Source organism: Apodemus sylvaticus, chromosome 3 (assembly GCF_947179515.1).
Source record: "Apodemus sylvaticus chromosome 3, mApoSyl1.1, whole genome shotgun sequence".
Classification (NCBI taxonomy): Eukaryota; Metazoa; Chordata; class Mammalia; order Rodentia; family Muridae; genus Apodemus; species Apodemus sylvaticus.
The window spans coordinates 123,225,586-123,243,359 of record NC_067474.1 but is presented as its reverse complement, the minus strand read 5'-3'; the positions used below and the strand labels follow the sequence as shown (position 1 = coordinate 123,243,359).

General features: G+C 53.3%; 1 protein-coding gene across 12 annotated transcripts in view; it reads right to left on the bottom strand.

The window, feature by feature from the left end:
• Lrp8 (LDL receptor related protein 8) overlaps positions 1 to 17,774 on the bottom strand; it is a 73,177-nt gene that overhangs the window by 35,434 nt on the left and 19,969 nt on the right. For 8 of the 12 annotated variants that reach the window (XM_052176930.1, XM_052176932.1, XM_052176934.1 and 5 more), the window contains exon 3: positions 4,842 to 4,964. In XM_052176930.1, coding sequence (XP_052032890.1) covers positions 4,842 to 4,964 — 123 coding nt within the window. Of the gene's footprint in view, positions 1 to 376; positions 470 to 4,841; positions 4,965 to 17,774 lie in introns of all 12 variants that reach the window. The other 4 variants (XM_052176929.1, XM_052176931.1, XM_052176927.1 and 1 more) reach the window with 1 other exon arrangement.

Here is a 17,774-nt window from a genome sequence, read left to right as displayed (position 1 = left end):
CTGTATATGCACCAGAACTATATGCAACAGATTTCTGTTATTTACAACATACCCAGTCCAGTCTGTGGCATTCTGTCTTAATAAACAGAAACAACTAAGAACCAACTCATCATCGCCCCCACCCTGAACTCTGACAGGCAAGAAGCCTGTGCGTAGGTCCCAGAAGCTCCATTCCCAAAGGAACTGTGCACTGCTGTTTCCTAGACCGAGGGGAGACAGTTCTAAGGTTCAGAGACATCTAATGACTCGCCCAAATATGCACAGCACATGAAAGACAGAGTATGGGTTCCTCTGAACCAAAAGTTTAGAGTAGGACAAAAGTCCTGTCCTTCCATCAAACCATGCATGACTGAGGGCCAGTCCTCAACTGTCTTACCTGAAGTCGAGGTGACTGAGAGAGCCTTCGGCCAGATGCACCACCTCGGAGGCCTGGCTCTGCAGCCCCCAGTGCAGCAGGCAGCCGACTGAACTTTTAATGAATATTTATACAGTTAACAGCATAACCTTTCAACAAGGACAATGATTAAACAATCTGTCTGCTTCCTTTCTTTATAATTAATAAGGCATTTGCTGTGTCCCTAAATAGACAGTTCTAATTACAGGCTCTCAAGGACCCAGCAGTGCTTGCTCCCGGTCCCTTCACCCCTAAAGAGCTGAGGCTCTTAGAAGGGCAGGACAAAAGAGGCCAAGGAAATCAGATTGACAAGCATCTCATGGAGTGGTATTCTAGGGTCCAGAGAGGAGCAGGTATATCAAATGCTGGTCTCTCTTGTGATAGAGCTTTTCCCCAAAGCTGGGTCTAGGCGTGGCTCCCCTGGCTCCAGGTCAGGCCTCTCCACTGACCACCGCTGAGCTGTGGGAAGAGCTGATGGGTATCTCCCAGACAGAGAGAGAGAGCAAAGCCTGGAGTGTGTAAGTCGCTTGCTGAGAGTCTTGCGGAGGGAGCAGAGGGGGACTTCCATCCCAGAACTATTCTGTTAGCCACTGCACATGACAAGATCCTGCTGCTTTCCCTGGCGTGACTGGAAAGGACAAAGAGGTGCCCACCTAATTTTGCTCAGGTAGGCTGAGCAATGTGCCCATCTCAGGTCTACTCCCAGGATCCTTGAAGCCAAGACCTATAGGCAAGTTGGTAGAGGTGAAGGAGCCTGGGTTTTAGAGTCAATAGACCTAGAACCAAATCTCATTCACCAAGGTCCTTAGACCAGACGCTTGACTTCTGCCTCTCTGGGTCTCCTCTGCTCAAGAGGGGGTTGAATGATTGCCTAGGATTGGTTTGCAGGAGGCAATGTGGAAATCCCTATACTTAAAAGCCTGGAACACCCTTGCAGCTCAGAAAAGAGTTACTCTTATCCTGGTCCCATGCAATGAAAATGTAAATGGCTGCGGCTGGGGAAAGCTGATTCCACCCCTGGGGGATGCAGAGGCCCACGTGTCCCATCATGATATGGTCCCCATCCTCGTACAGCCTTTCCCTCAGGAATAGATGCTCCCAAGGGACAGCCTGGGCTTGCTGTCCAAGTGTCTCAGCTTCTAAGAGGCTGAAGCAAAAGTCCCTGCTGCCAGACAACACTGTGAAGGGGTTTGAGATGACGGAAGGTTAATTTCTGGAGAATCCTGTTCCAGAAATCCTTTGCCAACTCGCAAGTTAACAAATTAAGAAAAAAGAAAAATGTCTGTTGCCAGTACCTCATAGCTACTCATCCGTCTATAGTCTTAGACACTTGAGTCTTATGGACAGACAGCTTCCAAATGGGGATAGCCTGCTCTAAGGAGACTGGAGGCTTGGGCTGTGGGGAAGCTCTAGTGTCACTTGACTGGGAAACCTAAGGAAGTGCCTGAAGAGGCACACCCTTGCACCCTGTTTCCCAGAAGGAGCTAACTCTGCTCTAACACCAGGCTCTTCCGCACAGCATCAGGCTGGGTGACATCAGATCTCCAGGCCTGTACTTCCTGATCTAGAGGAAGGCGAGCAGGGGTAAGGAGTGAAGGCCCGGGCTAGCTGCTAAGAAAGAAAAGAATCCACACGCAATAAGTAGCACCCAGATCTGTAACTCATTTTCCTTGGGCCAGTCTCTCCGCTCCCTGCCTGTGCCCCTCCCTCCCAGCAGATGCCTGAAGGTGGGTCAGAGGCGTCCCCAATCAAGTGAGCTATAATTAGAGCCCAAACGATTCTTTCATTAGGCAAATGTTCTGGGCTTTCCCATTGTGACTCTGGCTGTATTTGATGAGAACCTGCTCCCAGGCCCTCTGCTTCTCACAAGCCCCACCCCCTTACAATATTTTAATAGTATGAATCTAGTGTCCTGATAGTCTAATAAACTGTTATGTTGGGGGCAGTGTTTGAGGCTCAAATACAAAAATAGACAACGCTGGCACTTACTCTAATATTGCTATTTTCTCACTGAAAATGGAGAAACTGAGGTCCAGCAAGACTTGGCAACTTATATGAGGTTTCAAGGCCAACGACCTGATCCAGCTGAGCCAGATCCCAAGCCTACTATGCGCTTCTATCTATAATGTTTCTGTTAGGGGTGAGGAGTGAGACTCTATCCTGAGAGCTGGCACAGTCCCAGAAACCTGGTAGGCTATGGAAGTTGCTATGGCAACACCAATTAAATGGACAGCGGGTTGGCTGCTGGGTTTTCATTCAGTTGGGAAGCTGTGAGCAAGCTTGCTACCAAGTCCAGCTGCCCCAAATTCTGCCTGGCCTTCAAGGCCCTCTCAGGATGATTCTTCCAGGCAGCCCTCCCTAGTCAAAGACCCCACGACCATTGCGATGGTTTATAAGGTAGGGTTTCCAGACTCTGCGCCCCACTGGACAAGAGCAAAAAGAGGGTCTTGGACTACTAAGAATTTAGGAATCTTAAAATGCGGAAATCTTTGGGATTTTAGATTGGGACCCATATATGATGAGGGGGGCGGTGGATATAGGATCTCACAAGAATTGCCTGGGATAATCCACAGGGAGCTGGGCCTCTTCACTCCTGGGTGTTGCCTTGTTGCTGCTCCCATGAATCTCAGAGAGCTTGAGAAGCCTGTCTTTTGTCACAGGACAGACACTTGCCACAAACAGGCTGTGTGTCTGTGAGGCAAATCTATCAAATCCTTAAGGCCTTGAGCTGCTCATTGTTTAAGGGCCCTGGGAGTCAGGAGTGGGGTATGTGGGTCCATCCCAGGTCAGAAGACAGGGAGCACTGGCATTCTGAGGGAGAAACACGAGGAAGCAGGCAGGATAGGAAAGGGGGGCAGGGAGCATGGGCCAGAGAGGACAGAGCCCAGCAGAGTGAGACAGGTGAGAGGCCCAACCGACAGGGCTGGGAGGAAGCACTAAACAGAGACAGAGAGAGAGAGAGAGAGAGAGAGAGAGAGAGAGAGAGAGAGAGAGAGAGAGAAGCAAAGCCCTCAGGCAGCAAGACCGCCCCTTCCCCAGTGATCTCCAGAGCCTCTAGCTATATCCAGGATTAAGGCAGAACAGGCTATTAGGGTAGAAAACCCCAACCCAACCCCAGAAGCTCCCCAGGAGGCACAGGGCTCTGTCCCTTCTCAGCTGCACTGCCATGGCCAAGAGGCCAAACCTGGCCCCGTCTATTTCTTTCTCTGGGGGAGATGCAGCACCCTTGTGTGCTCCAGGCTGGCATGAAGATGGTGTTCACAGGCAAGTGCAGCAGGGCTCCCTTCTTCTGGAAGGGCAGGAAAGAGCACAGGGCTTCCTTCTGCCTCCAGGCCTCCCGGGACAGCATGGAGGGGCACTTGCTGTGGTAAGGAAAGGATGAACCTGCGGTAAAACTGGGGAAGCCTTGGCAGCTGCCGAGGAAATGAGGGACCCTTTGTCTGGGGCGGGGGTCTCTCTCGCTCTCCCTTTCTCTTTCTCTCTTGGAAACTGGTAGCTCTGTTGCTAGGAGACAAGAAAACCCAGTTATCATCGGTGGCAGCCTTAAATGGGACTCTGGCCTCCATTGTCCCTGCCTCTACCTCTGGGGCAAATGTTAGCTCCAGAGAGGAGCTTCTGGATCTCCCCTTCAGTCCCACCGTCCTCCACGTGCTCCCCACAGTCCCACCACCCTCCATGTGCTCCCCAGAGCCTTTTGTCTCAGGCTTGCGCTGCTACAGCTCAGCCTCTGGACCGCTGGGCCCTCCCTCTCCCCTTCTCCTTTTTAATTTAACAAATGTCACAGAATGACCTGCCAGGTCTAAGTTTGCTTTGAGGATTAGAGCCTAGAAAAGAAATCACAGAGAGACAAAGCCCTGAGTGTGGAAGGCCGTCCCAGAGCACCAGCGACGCCGCCTCACCCTGGTTCCTTATGTTACCATAGCTAGCCACGGAGAACAGGCCGGAGAAAAGAGGGGGGGGGGCCCTTGAAGTCTTGGCTGGGTGGCTACGGACAAATGGCTCCAACTCTATGAGTTTCTGTATGCCCCTTTTGAAAATTCAGAAAGTGGCAGTACCTGCCTCTAGAGGCTGCTATGAAGATAAAAGGACTACAAAGAGCTTAGCGAGCGAGCGAGGCGAGGTGTGGCCCGCGGTAAATGATTAACACACACCAGCTGCCTTCAGTGCTGCTGGAATTACAATTCAGATCCTCCTCAGGCGTGAGAGCAGGGCCTACCTCTGAGCACTGTTCTCACTCCTGGTGCTGCAGGAACTGAGTCCAGCCTACAAGGAAGCTGAGGAGGAGGCCAGGAAACAGAGCAGACCCAGAGACACTCGCCTGCTTACCGGGAACCGCCCACTCCCCCGAGGGTTTGGCACAGAGCATCCTCTGACCATGTCCTGTGAGCCTAACAACCTGCCCACATGAAAGTGCCCAGGAGGAAACTGAGGCCGGGGTAAGACTCACAGCAGGTGGCCTTCGATTCATCAGATCCATCTGGACACTCCTCCTCTCCGTCACACTTCCACCGCTCCGGGATGCAGTGGCCATTGTCACAGGTAAAATCGCTGTCTGCGCAGGTCCTCTTGGCTGTGGGACAAGGATAAGGAAGAGGGTAAGGGTGCACACTGAATGCTCTTCTCGGAGGCAGGAGGCAGCGGGTAAGGCACGTGCACCACCGAAGCTCCTGAGGTCTGTAAGCAGCTCAGGCCCAGGAAGCTAACGTGTGAGGATGAGCCATCGCCCCGGCGAGGCAGCCGCTTGCTGTCAGCACAGCTATTGCTGTTCATCTGCCTAGTAATTAGAAGAGAAAGAAATGGGGTGTTGTGTGCCCATTCGAGCTGAGATCTCCTAGCTCATAGCAGAACAAGGCTAAGAACACGAATACCACCAGGCGGTGGTGGCGCACGCCTGTAATCCCAGCACTTGGGAGGCAGAGGCAGGCGGATTTCTGAGTTCGAGGCCAGCCTGATCTACACAGTGAGTTCCAGGACAGCCAGCCAGTAGTATACAGAGAAACCCTGTGTGTGTGTGTGTGTGTGGGGGGGGGGGGCGGGGAACAAAAAAAAAACCCAAACAAACAAACAAAAATAACGTGAATACCATGTCTAGCCCCAAGCTATTTGCTGCCCCAAGTGCCTAGTTCTGAAAGAAATTGAATTTAAGGGTCAGGGTGGAGAAGTCCCAAGGTTGCCTCCTTATGATTTCTCCGTGTTGTCCTGGTGCCTGGCACTAATTTTATATATATATATATATATATATATATATTCATTCTTCAGAAAAGGGCAAAACAAGGCGGCTGTCCCAACAGGGAACCTGCTTGCGAGCTGGTGGCCTACCCACCCTGGGAGTGTGGAGTAGGCACTGGAGGACTTGGCCTTTGGCTCCTTGCACCCTTCAGGTCCTCAAAGAGTCAGCGACTTCTCAGCATCACCTGCATTCAGCTCCCATGAGCCTCACCTCGGACCGAGGGCAGGAGGGAGGGGCCCTGTGCAGGGAGCTGGCAGGCCTGGATTTGCACTGTGGCTGCACTGTGGCTGCTCTGCTTTGCCATGCACTCTCCACACTTTCCCTTCCAGGCCTTTGCTCCTTGTAGGGAAAGGGAAGGGGGTTGTTGGTAAACACAATCTTTTTTTTAAAGATTTTATTTATTTATTTATTTATTTATTTATTTATTTATTTAATGTGAGTACACTGTAGCTGTCTTCAGATACACCAGAAGAGGGCAGCAGATCCCATTACAGATGGTTGTGAGCTACCACGTGGTTGCTGGGAATTGAACTCAGGACCTCTGGAAGAGCAGTCAGTGTTCGTAACTACTGAGCCATCTCTCCAGCCCAAGACACAATCTTTTGAGTGTGGTAGATAGTCACAGGCCAAGAGGCCCCAGAACTGGCAGAGATAGCCCAGGAGGGTCCTCAGGGGGCCCAGGCGCTGGGAGTCCTCTCCCTGAATGACAGTGGAACTAGATGTGATATTGGGGCCATCAGGATAGTGCCCCTCTCCAGCAGCTGGAAGGTCGTCCTCCTTTCCCTCCCCTTTCCAACTTCCCAAACGGCCCCACCCTTACTACTATTGGTCCCTAGGTACTATTAATACGTCCCTCTCTGCTAAGGCTGTCATCTGAAAATCCCCACATTGCTTTTCCATTATAAGCTTGGATGGTGTTTCCATCACCTCCGGTCTCTGCCGGGGGCCTCCCCTGAACTGCCATAATCCTCTCAGTGGTCCTCTACAGCTTGGCAAACTTGGTACAGATGCCAGATATTTGGGGCTTTCGGTTGCACTGCCTCTGTCCTGCTCCTCAGTTTTGCTATTGCGGACAGAGTCCTGACAGAAAGTAGGTGGGTACACGGGGCTGTGTTTCAGTAGAAGTTTGTTTCTGAAGCCCAGCAACAGGTTAGTTTTGGCCTGTGCCCTTTAGTCTGATGCCTGCTGCTCTACGTCATCATGAATCCTGTGGTCTGGTGTGACTTGCTTTCCTCCTGTCTTTCCACAGGAACCATGTCAGTTTCCACACAGAACCCAACTTGGGCCAGACCACAGAACACCAGTCCCTGACTGGCATCTCTGCTCTTACACATCCAGGGTAGGGCTCCTCCCCCTTGGTAAACAGCCCACGGCCTGGGGTTTGCTGGGTTTCGTTTGTACTTTTCCCTTCTTGTGGTCTTCCAGCTGCCAGGCAGGGTTTCGGGAACACTGACTGACTGCCTTGACTCCAGTCCATGTCTGCTTTGCTTTTCCATGGTATCCCTTGGCCATCTCTAGTCTGAGTTTTCTTCACGTCTTCCTAAGATAGATACTTCCATTTCTTATTTTTCTGGCTCTCTTGATGCTGCTGGGTATTTTACTCAGGAAATCCCAGGACAAACAGCCTGATATTTCATCGTTTGACATAGATGAGTCCCAGCCAGAGCTCTTAAGTTATATGCCTAAGGTCACATGTAAGTGGGAACAGATCTGAACCTGTCAAGTCAGCAAGTTTCCTCCAGCACAGTCCTCAAACAGTGGCTGGCATGTGTAGCAGAAAAGGCCCTTGAGGACCTGGAGGAGCCTGTGAGAGAGCCCCACTATCCAACAGGCCCGTGCCACCAGGAATGCAGAAGACAGCCAGTCGGAGGAGCCCCAGCCCGGGACAAGCCTGCCAGGGAGCAAGATGAATTGCTTAAGGTGATGCAGGAATGCTGTCACTGGGCACAAGACAGCCAGATATCATCCCCGGACCCTTAGTTCCGGGGCATTGTGGGAGTACAGGGGAGAACTTGCTCTCTCCCTGTTTGCCAAGCCTTGGCAGACACTGGGCATGGAGGCCATAGCAGTCAAATGCCAGAAATGGAAGTCCAGGCTTAGCTGACCCACGGCAGGCTGTGGACAGACTGAGTATCTGAGCCGGTTAGCTGACCCCCGGCCCACTGCAGACAGGCTGTTTCAGTATCTGGGCCGGTTCAGTCATATTCACCCAGACCTGGACTTGGGCCTCTCACCTCAAATCCTACAATCCCCTCACAGCCACCCTGGAAGCTGCGGTCAATCTGCTTTACAGCGGAAACTGAGGCTCAAAGAGGTGAGTGGGTAGATGGAAGGAGGACTTCAGGGTCTGTGTGACAACTGCGGAAAATAAGGAAATGCCTTTCCACAAATCTGCAGCCACAAGGGTATTGACTGGCAGGGGAAGAGCAAAGACTCCTGAGACGGAGACCCCTCAAATCTCAGGGACCTCGTAGCAAGACAACCACCAAGCACAGAGACTCCTGCACAAAGGTGTAGCCTTGCCATGTGCCCAGAAGTGTGCAGTCGAAACCTGGCCTGTGACAATCCAGGCCTGGGTAATAATGTACCACCCTGGGGAAAGGGAGGCGGCACTAAGCCACCCTTGAAGTAAGTCCCTGGTTGGATCTCTGTAATCACAGGGAAGGATCTGGTACTGGAGCTTCAGATGAATTCTGGCATGGCCGCCTCTTCACTAGGTGACTGAGGGCAAGTCCCTTCTGTTTCCGAGACAGTAGGGATGTGGCTCTCCTGTGTGTCACTGCCACAGGACAAAAGGCAAAAAAGCTCAGGGAATAAGCTCAGCGTCATCTGGTCCCTTCAGAGTAACCAGGTTAGCTTAGGCCTGCCACTGGCGAGGCCAGGCAGTCGGTCAAGCTGTCATTGAAGCCCCGGGCAGACCCTACTCTCTCCTGGCCTTGGCTTTGGTTCCCAGGGCAATTCCCCAGCTGGGCTCCAGGCTGTGGTTCCCCGTTTCCAGGGATTTCTGTCCCTCCGTGCCAGTCTGCCCCTTGGACAATGCCCACCTCTGTGAGTCCCTGTACTCCACACCGCAGGAGTGATACATAGTCACCCAGGGTCTGCGACATCATCATCTGGTGCCATGACAACAGATGGGCCTGCCACAAAGGCCCTGGGATTCCACGGGTGGTGAGGAGGGGCCTACCCCAGGGAAGAGCAGAGGACAGTGGGAAATCCAGGACAAAGGGAATGGGAGCCGCTGCTACGTCTAATGAGAAGGCTAGCCAAGGAAAGCGTCGGACCGTTCGTGGTCAAAGGAACTCTTCTGCTACCTGTGGCTCTGGGACCTTATTCACAAAACACATGGGGCTGCTAGGAGGAGCAAAGGGGTTGGGGATTCATGAACAGAGAAAGAAAAGGGGAGAACGTCACAGCCCTGGCCCCAGCTGAAGGGGTGTGTGGGGCACGGTGTCAGTCTGCACATCTGGGCGGTGTTCCTCCTCAGGCAATGGAGGTGCGGTGCTGACTGGTCCTGCAGCAGCTCCCAGCCCCTGTGTGCTCCTGTAAATTACCAAGCTCACTCATCACCTCCCACGTCCACCCCCAGAGGCGTCCTTCCCAAAACAATACACATCTCAAGTGAGGATCCCACCCACGCGCTCCTGCGCAGAGAAGCCAGCTGCCAGCTGTTCCTCCAGGCCAGAGAATGTCCCACCAAGACACAGTTCCCAGATGAGTGACGGCTCAAGGCCACAGCCTGTGTCTGTGGGAGGCTGCACTGGAGCTCAAGGATCTGGGTTCCACTGTGTGGCCAGGAAGCCCGACAAAGGCCACTGGGGGAAGACTGTGCCCAGCGGAGATGTCTAGGTGAGGATGGGGGTTGGGATGAAGGGTGTTCTGGGAAGGCTAACAGGCCTAGACTGGAGGACCCAGCAGAGTCTGTAAGGCACTGGGGAAGTAGTAAGTCTCGTGGAGCCTGAGCGCTCTACCAGGCCAGCAGCCGACTCGCTCTGCCTGGCATCAAACGGTTCCTTGGAGGCCGGGTTTGACCTAGCTTTCCTTGAGCTCACGCAGTGACCCACTGAGTGTGTGGCTAACAACAAACAGGATGGCTTATTCCGCAGCCGGTGACACCCATGGCTCTGTTTGCTATGCAACATGGACCAATGGCTCCTAGCAGAGGAAGACAGAATACAGGCAGAGAGTCTGGGCGGCCATCTGCTCAGGTCTTTGGGATATATTTTCCACCTTGGAGAATCAAGATGCCACCAGTGTAACAAAAGCCACACACGCGTGCGCGTACACACACACACACACACACTCACACGCGCGCGCCTGCAGCAGATACCTGACTGGCTGTTTCCGCCAGCAACATCCAATCTTGTCTAATGAAGATTCTCACTTTTGGATGCTATATCTATTAAATTGGGAAGCACTATGTGATGCAAGCTCCTGATTCTATGGGAAGACGGGGTCCTTGGAAGCAGCGCCTGGCCACACAGGCACCCAGCAGAGAATGGTACCCGGCCATCTCACTGTGGGACTCTCCTGCCAGACCATGAGTAACAGGTGTTCAAGAGTGCTCAGCAATGAGGAAACACAAGTCTTCACAGCAGGGACTGTTTGAGGGAGGGCTCAGGACAGGGAGAGGGGACTGAGGCCAGTCACATGGGCCAGGGAGGTACGAGATGTCAGGGATCCAAACTGTCTACCCTCTGGTCTCCTGAGCTCCAGACAGAAGCAGAGCAAGAGACCAATGAAAAAGTTGGAGTCCAGCTCAAGACTGCAACCGAGGGACCTGGAGCGGGCGGGGCCCTGCCCTTGGACATAAACTTTCCACCCCAGAACCTGCCTAGAGGGACGCGCTCGCTCGGCTGCTTCCACTTCCTCTCTCAGGCCTAGGCCAGCTCCGGGAGGCCTGGCTCTGCCTGCAGCCAGTCCTAAGGCAGCTGGGCACTTATACCCTGTTCGGGGAGATGAAAGGGCTGCTCCCCACACAGTTACCCTTCAGCAGAGCTCGCCAGGCCCTGGGGTTGCCAAGACAACTGCTGCCAGCAGAATGAAGATCCGGGGTGGGGGCAGGGGGCGTGCCAGCCCGCCCCTGGCCTACTAACCTGGCAGGCAGATTTAAATGACAGCCCAGGAAGCTACTATTAAACTGTCACCCCAGTCAACAGGACGACAGACTGAGAGTGTTCTCTGACTGCAGCAACAACACAGCAGGAGTGAGAGGGGGAGGAGACGGTGGCCTGAAGCAGCCTGCACCCCCTTCCAGGAGGCCCTGGCCTGCAGGCTTGTCCACCCACTGCCAGAGACACCCCCAACCTCCCAGGCTGCGGCAGGTCCTGGCATGGAGCTGCAGCAGCTCGGTGCAAAGGCTGACAAAGGTTATTTTTCACACTTAAGAGGAACCTTTTCCCAAGTGAAACTCCACAACACAGAAAACAGATAAAAATGGATCTGTGCTGTGGAAACAGAGCAAGAAATAGGGAGTCCTGTTAGCTGTCTCCCCTCCACAGCCCTGCAGGAACCTTCATGAAACTCTGGGAACTGAAACCTCCCGGAGCTACCTTGTGGTCCAGCAGCTCTGGATTCAAGTCCTTACCCCTCTCCAGGCAAGTGATGTCCCCATCAGCCCTGAGTTTAAAGATCCTGTGGGTCTGACATTCAAAACAGCTTCCCTGTCTCAGGCACTAAAGACTCTAAGGAGTCCTAGTTGTGGTGCCTCACACCCTGAGCCCCTATACTATCTAGGTCTCTCTAACAGACACTGCCAGTCAGAGATGTCAGAAGAAGACAGCACAGCCACAACCCCACCAAGGGATGTTTCCGTAGGTTCCGGCAGCCACACTCCGACAATCCGCAACTCCAGGTTCTTGGTGGTACTGGGCAGCAGACAGCTGCTGGAGCCCTGACACACACCAGGAGTAGCATGTGGGGCTCAGGCCCTGGCTCAGTTCTGCCCGCCAGGCTCCAGGACTTAGGCCACCTCTATCCATCAGCAGGTGACATTCACAGACACCTGAGGGAGTCCTTTCTCCATCCACCTGCAGAGAAGGAGGAAGACTCCACAGCTGCTTGCTGTCTCCTGCCCTGTTCACTACAGGTCACATATTCTATCGAGGGCACATCAGGAGTCAAACAAAATGACCCCAAACACCCATAGGAAGGGGCCACAGTCAGAGGCCATGTGGGAGACACCTGCAGGAACACTTGTGCGGATGGCGAGGCTGGGCCTGGAGCATTAGGATCACTTGGTGGCCAATGTCATCACCATGACTCCGTGAGCATCTAGTGCTACTGTCTCCCAGTGAAGAGATGGGTCTTCCTGACAGCCTGAGCTGGGGACCTTAGAGGAAGATACCATTACCATTACCAGATGACAAGAGAGAGTCTGAGAGAGGGGAGAGAGAAAGGGGGGGAGAGAGAGAGAGGCGAGCAGGAAATCAGAGCCAGCAGCGTCTGAGCTAAGTCATAAGCCCATACCTCTCTCCCTGACCTAGCTCCTTCCCCAGTGTCCTCAACCTAGGATCTCCTCCCTCAGAGATTATCTCTAGCCCCACATCCCTATCTACCAAAGTGGTCTCTTCCATTCTGGGTCTTACTTTCCTCACCTGAACCAACCTCTAAGGACTCCCTCCAGCTGATGGTCTAGCCCAGTGGCTCTAAGACAACACACGGGCACCAAGTGTGCTCCAAGGCCCTCCCAAAGGTCACTGGGGGCTTCCCACAACAAGCCCCTCCTTCCAGATCAGCACATCCCAGTTGGTGTTGGACACCCTCTGACCCCGGTCTGGCTGTCACCAAGGGAAGTCCAAGCTCTCGCTGGGGTATGTGGGACTCCCAGTCGCCACAGGAAAGATGAGCAGCTCGCAGGGAGACAACAAAGGCATCTTCCTGTCCCAGTGATTTGTGGAAGCAGGCAGTATTGAGCCAGTGACAGCTGGGGGTGGGGGGAGGGTACACAGGGAGACATGGATGGGATGGCATCTGCGAGGGTCTTAGGCTGGTGCCTGCCAAGTAGCCAAACCCCGTGCTGCTTCCAGGCACAGGTGCACACCCCATGAGCACCGTCTTTAAGGATCAGATCAGCCCCATCCCGGAATGTGGACTGCCCACCTGGCAGTAGAATTATAGGTCCGAGGGAAACAGAAGAAAACTCAGGGTGTCCCCAAAGTCGAAGCTTCCAGAGGGCAGGAGGCAAGTTCGGGAAACCCCTTTTAGATCAGGGGTTCTAGCTCAGGGTCCAGCATGGCTCCAGCTTCACAACTGCTACTGGGGCAGAGAATATCTGACTTGTCTCAGCCTCTTCTGACCAGAAACCTTCCTGCCTAAGCCCAGACAAGAGGTCTGTGGTTCTGTCTCTCTGTCTCTGTCTCTGTCTCTGTTTCTGTCTCTGTCTCTCTCTCTCTGTCTCTCTCTCTCTCTCTCTCTCTCTCTCACACACACACACACACACACACACACACACACACTTCATGCCTGCCAGGTCCATTTTGGGAACCTGTTCTTCCTGCCATAGGCCTCTGGATGGGAGGAGAGGCAGCTCTGTTACAGTTTAGAAGGTTCTAGATTACATTCTAGCCTTGCTGCAAATATGCTGAGGGACACTGCAGGGGCTTCTTTAGGCTTAAGGCCCCATCAATGAAAAGGCCAGAATTCCCAGAACAGAACTCGGCATCCAGTGCCAAGAAAGCCAGGCCATAGGAGCCCAAGGACCCCTGGGTGCAAAGGGTAAGGGATGGAGGACTTGGGTACCACTTTACTGGTGACTGGCAGTGCCCCCACCTGACAAGACAAAAGCCAGTGGATCCCTGCTAGAGTGCCACCCCTCAGCGGGTCCCTTTTCCCACTCGTAGCCCCAGCAGTGTGCACAGGCCAACTCCAAGGAGAGCAGTGGAAGTCCAATTATGCAGTGCCACACAGCTCTCCCTCTATCAGCACCACACAGAGATATGCTGCGTGGTGCACAGCTTCCATTCTGGAAAGACTTGGGAGCCTCTACCAGACAGGACCAGGCAGGGTAAGTCATCCTAGAGGCTCAGCACACGGTGACACAGGCATGGTTCACCCACCGTCCCCAGCTGGGAACGGGAATGCACACCCTCATCAGTCCAGTGCAATGGGAAAACTCTTTGTGGACCAGAGAGGTCCACAAAGCCAGGCCTGCGCTGGGGCAATCCTTGGCATTACTTCGGGTTGCCTCTGGCTTCCGGGGGGGTACATTGAACAAGTCTGACACCCCCTGTAGTTCAGTCTCTTCCTCCTGTAGTCATAAGAGAAAAGGCACAGTTTGTCCATGAGCCCAATTTAAGGGCTTGCTCCAGGTGCATGGAGGTAGAAGCGAAGGGCACAGATGTGGAATTCTCCAGCTGTGGGCCAGCTGTGGGCCAGCATGCCAGCTGAGCCCAGGCTTCAGGTAGATGCCCAAGGGATGGGTCCTGAAGGCAGGAATAACTGAGGAGCTTAGCTCAGAGGTGGGGACCAAAGGGGAGTTTTTAGGGGGCACAGAGATGAGGGGGAAAGTTAGCTGAGCTCAAAGCTCAAGGCAGATGTCCCTACACAGTCTATGCCAAGCTGAGGTAACAAGGACCCCAGGCAATGGCCATAATGCAGAATGGGAAAGGACTTGATTAGAGGCTGGGGGTGGGGGCTGGGCATGAGAGCTTACATCTTTAATCACAGCTCTTAGGAGTCAGGTGGGTGAATTTCAAGGCCAGCCAGGGATACACTGTAAAACTGCCCCATCCCCTCACCCCAAAAAGCAACTGCCCCATCCCCTCACCCCAAAAAGCAAAGCTAGAAGAGGACACGCACTTCCCCTCTCTAGACCAGCTTTAGAGCATGGGTACCGAGCCTGGGGGCACAGGTGAGGGAAGGCTGCCTGGAGAGGACATCTTCAGTTGGACCTCAGAGAAAGGAGTGATTAGGCCAGAACACTCTCTCTCTCTCTCTCTCTCTCTCTCTCTCTCTCTCTCTCTCTCTCTCTCTCTCTCTCTCTCTCTCCCCTCCTCTCCCCTCTCCTCCTCCTCTCCTCTCCCTCTCTCACTGAGGTCCTACACATTGGCTAACCCAGACCTCTTGTGTTTACTGAGACTCCAACCACAGCTGTGCAGCCCATGGTGACAAGAGACAAGGTCCCGGGAGGAAGCTGTACATGGTAGATGAGTTGTCTCTCAGGCCCTTGGTTTCCTTGCCTAGAACATAGGGCTGACATTTTGGGGTGGAGCGACTTGGACGAGATATGAATATTGAAATCACGCAGTGGACTGGCTAGCCCTGCCAAGGCGGTTAACCATCAACACTCGCCATCTGGGACTTGAGGGAGAGCCGGTGGCCTTCCTTCTGGGATGACTGAGGGCTCAGAGGGACAGGACAAATATGTGTTTAGGGTCCCATGAAGTGCTAGATAGAGACCAGGCCACATAGGGCACGACAGGTAGGCAGGAAGAACCTGGAACTTGGGCCTTGGAGGCTACCTGGCCCAGGCCCCAACTGTATGGACAGAGAAACGATGCCAGAGAAGCTGGGGCCAACCTGGGGTGACATTTGTAAGGTAAACTTAGCAAAGCAATTCCTCCCTCAGAGGACCCAACACGACAGAACTAAGTGCAGCTGAAGAGATCAGGGGAGAGTACTGGGAAGCAGCTCAGCTGATCAATCGCCTGCTGCACAAGCTGGGGCGGGGCGAGATTGCTCCCCAGCACACGATTTAAAAGCCATGTATAACTCTAGAAGGGTAAAGAAAGACAAGTAGAACCAGAGAGCTTACTGGCCAGCCAGTCTAGTCAAATAGTGAGCTCTGAGTTAGTGACATTCAGTGAGAGACCCTGTGTGAGCACAGTATCCATCCGTCCGTCCATCCGTCCGTCCGTCCATCTCTCTATCTCTCTCAGAATTCCAAAGAAGCCATAGAACCAAAGATTTAGCTTTCCATATTCCGAGATAAAATTTTTAGAGTCTCAAAACACAAAGCTAGACTACTCAGGCCCACTGGGCCAGAATGTGGGGGCACTAGTCCCAGAAGCTTTCCGACTCGGCCATCAGAGACTCTCACAGGCAAGATGCAGAACCCCAGAATCTCTTGTCATGGGATCCAACACAGGTGCCAGAAGCAGCAGGCATGGCTGCCCCTCCCCCACCGCAGGCCCAGGAATCCTGTTCCCACCGCTGACATATGGCCAGTCTGTGCAGGCAAGGGGCTGAAAGCCACCCCTCCTGAACAGGGAGGGAAATAAGTTCTCAACGGGAGACCCCCGCTTTGTACAAATGGATTCTTCACCCTCCTTGTTCTTTGGCTCTGGTCAGAAAGATTCTCAGGGAAGTGGCAAGGAGCCAAGGTCTGCCACGAAATGACTTTAACCAGCAGACAGGCTGGTAATAGGTTTCGGTGGGAAAAAGGCAGGAGCGGGCGATTCATTCCAACTTGCTATGTGATAAAGAAAATTAAGGCATAATACTGAGAAGGCAGTGCCTCTGTTAACCTGTGCGGAATACCAATTACTTCAAGCTTCTCGAGATTGCTAGAAATAAAAGGAAAACCCCAGAAGAGTGTGACTGTGGCCCAAGGCTCATCTGGATTAGGCTGTTTGTTTGCCCTGGCACTGTAATGATGAGAGTGAGGGAAAATTCCCCGTTACCTTGGAGACGGCTATGCCAAAATGGGGGTGGGGAGAAAAGCAAGCCCACGTGCAGCCACTGGTCTGCTTGGCAAGTGCTGAGGGTAGAGTGGATCCCCAGGTTCACTGGGGGAGGGCTGGGTGCAGAGGCTGCTCGGCCCCCGTTAGCCTCCCTTCCAAGGCAGCTTCGGTGCTATGCATAGTATCTGGGAGGACCTGCAGAGAGAATATCTTGTGTATTGCATGGATGCATCACCTGTCAATTAAAAAACCTATGGCCTATAGGAAAGGGTAGAATAGAAGGTGGGACATCCGGGAGGCAGAAAGAATTCTGGGATAGAGCCAGGCGTGGGAGATTCACCCTGGGAGATGTGATGGGAGATGGGAGACGGAGGCTTGGTGCCTAAGCAGAGGTAGCCAGCCGTGTGGCAGGATGCACGTCACAATAAATGGGTTATTATAGTTATGATCTTGTCAGAGAAAAGCCTAGCCGTGTGGCCAATTTATATTTTGAGTCTGAATCTTTTATCTGAGAGCACAGGGCTGGGAGACAGCACTAGACCTAACTTGTACAAGGGCCAGCTTCACTCATCCTACTCAGTAGCAGAGCCTCAGGTCTCTACTGCTGGAAGCCATAGAATCAGGGGTGGGGGGCTGCTTACTGTGTGCCAGGCACTCGCCAGGTACTGGTGGACTCTGAAGTTAGGGAAGACTTCAGGGGGACCTTGTCTCAGGGCACTGGTCCTGGGAGACAGCCAGAGGGCAAGCAAAACAGGTGGAGTTAGTGACCAGGGCCTGCGAATGGAGCCGAGGGGAAGAGGAGGGCCGGATGCCCACGGCCTCCCTGCTCACAGGCCTCTGGCCCACACCTCACAACTCTACCTTTCCTCTGTGCTCCTTATGCAAGGTAAAGAAACCAGCTGCCTTGAGCCAGCCTGCTCCCCAGGAAAACGCCCCACTGTGGCTTGAACGGAGGTGAAGAAGCCACCTACCACACCAGCACTGCCTGCACCACAGAACAGACCCATTCGCCTGAGTCTCTCCTTCAAGTTCCTCTGGGCTCCAATGTCTGGGAGAGTCTAGTCCTCTGCCTGCTGTGGTCTTCCTCCTGCCAGGAGCAGGTTACAGGTCCCCGCTTCTGCCCCTGTGTGACCTCACTTGGGTTACTTGGCCTGGTGTATATAATGTACTCTTAGATGAGGAATGTGACACTTGGCCCTGACCATGGAGTGATGGCCGCGTCATTGCTCCTTAAGGTATACAGAGCCTATTACATGTAGACTCTCACTTAATTTGGTGCTGAGACATGAACCTCAGGTGTCATGTGTGCTCTAAAACTGAACTACACTATCTATCTATCTATCTATCTATCTATCTATCTATCTATCTATCGTCTATTTATTTATTTTGGAGACAGGGTAGCAGATCATGTTGTTGCTCAGGCTGGCCTTAAACTCACTGTGTAGCCAAGGATGGTCATGCACTTCTGATCCTCCTGCCTCCACTATCAGGCCTGAGCCACGGGCCTCGAGCACGCTAGGCAAGCACTCTC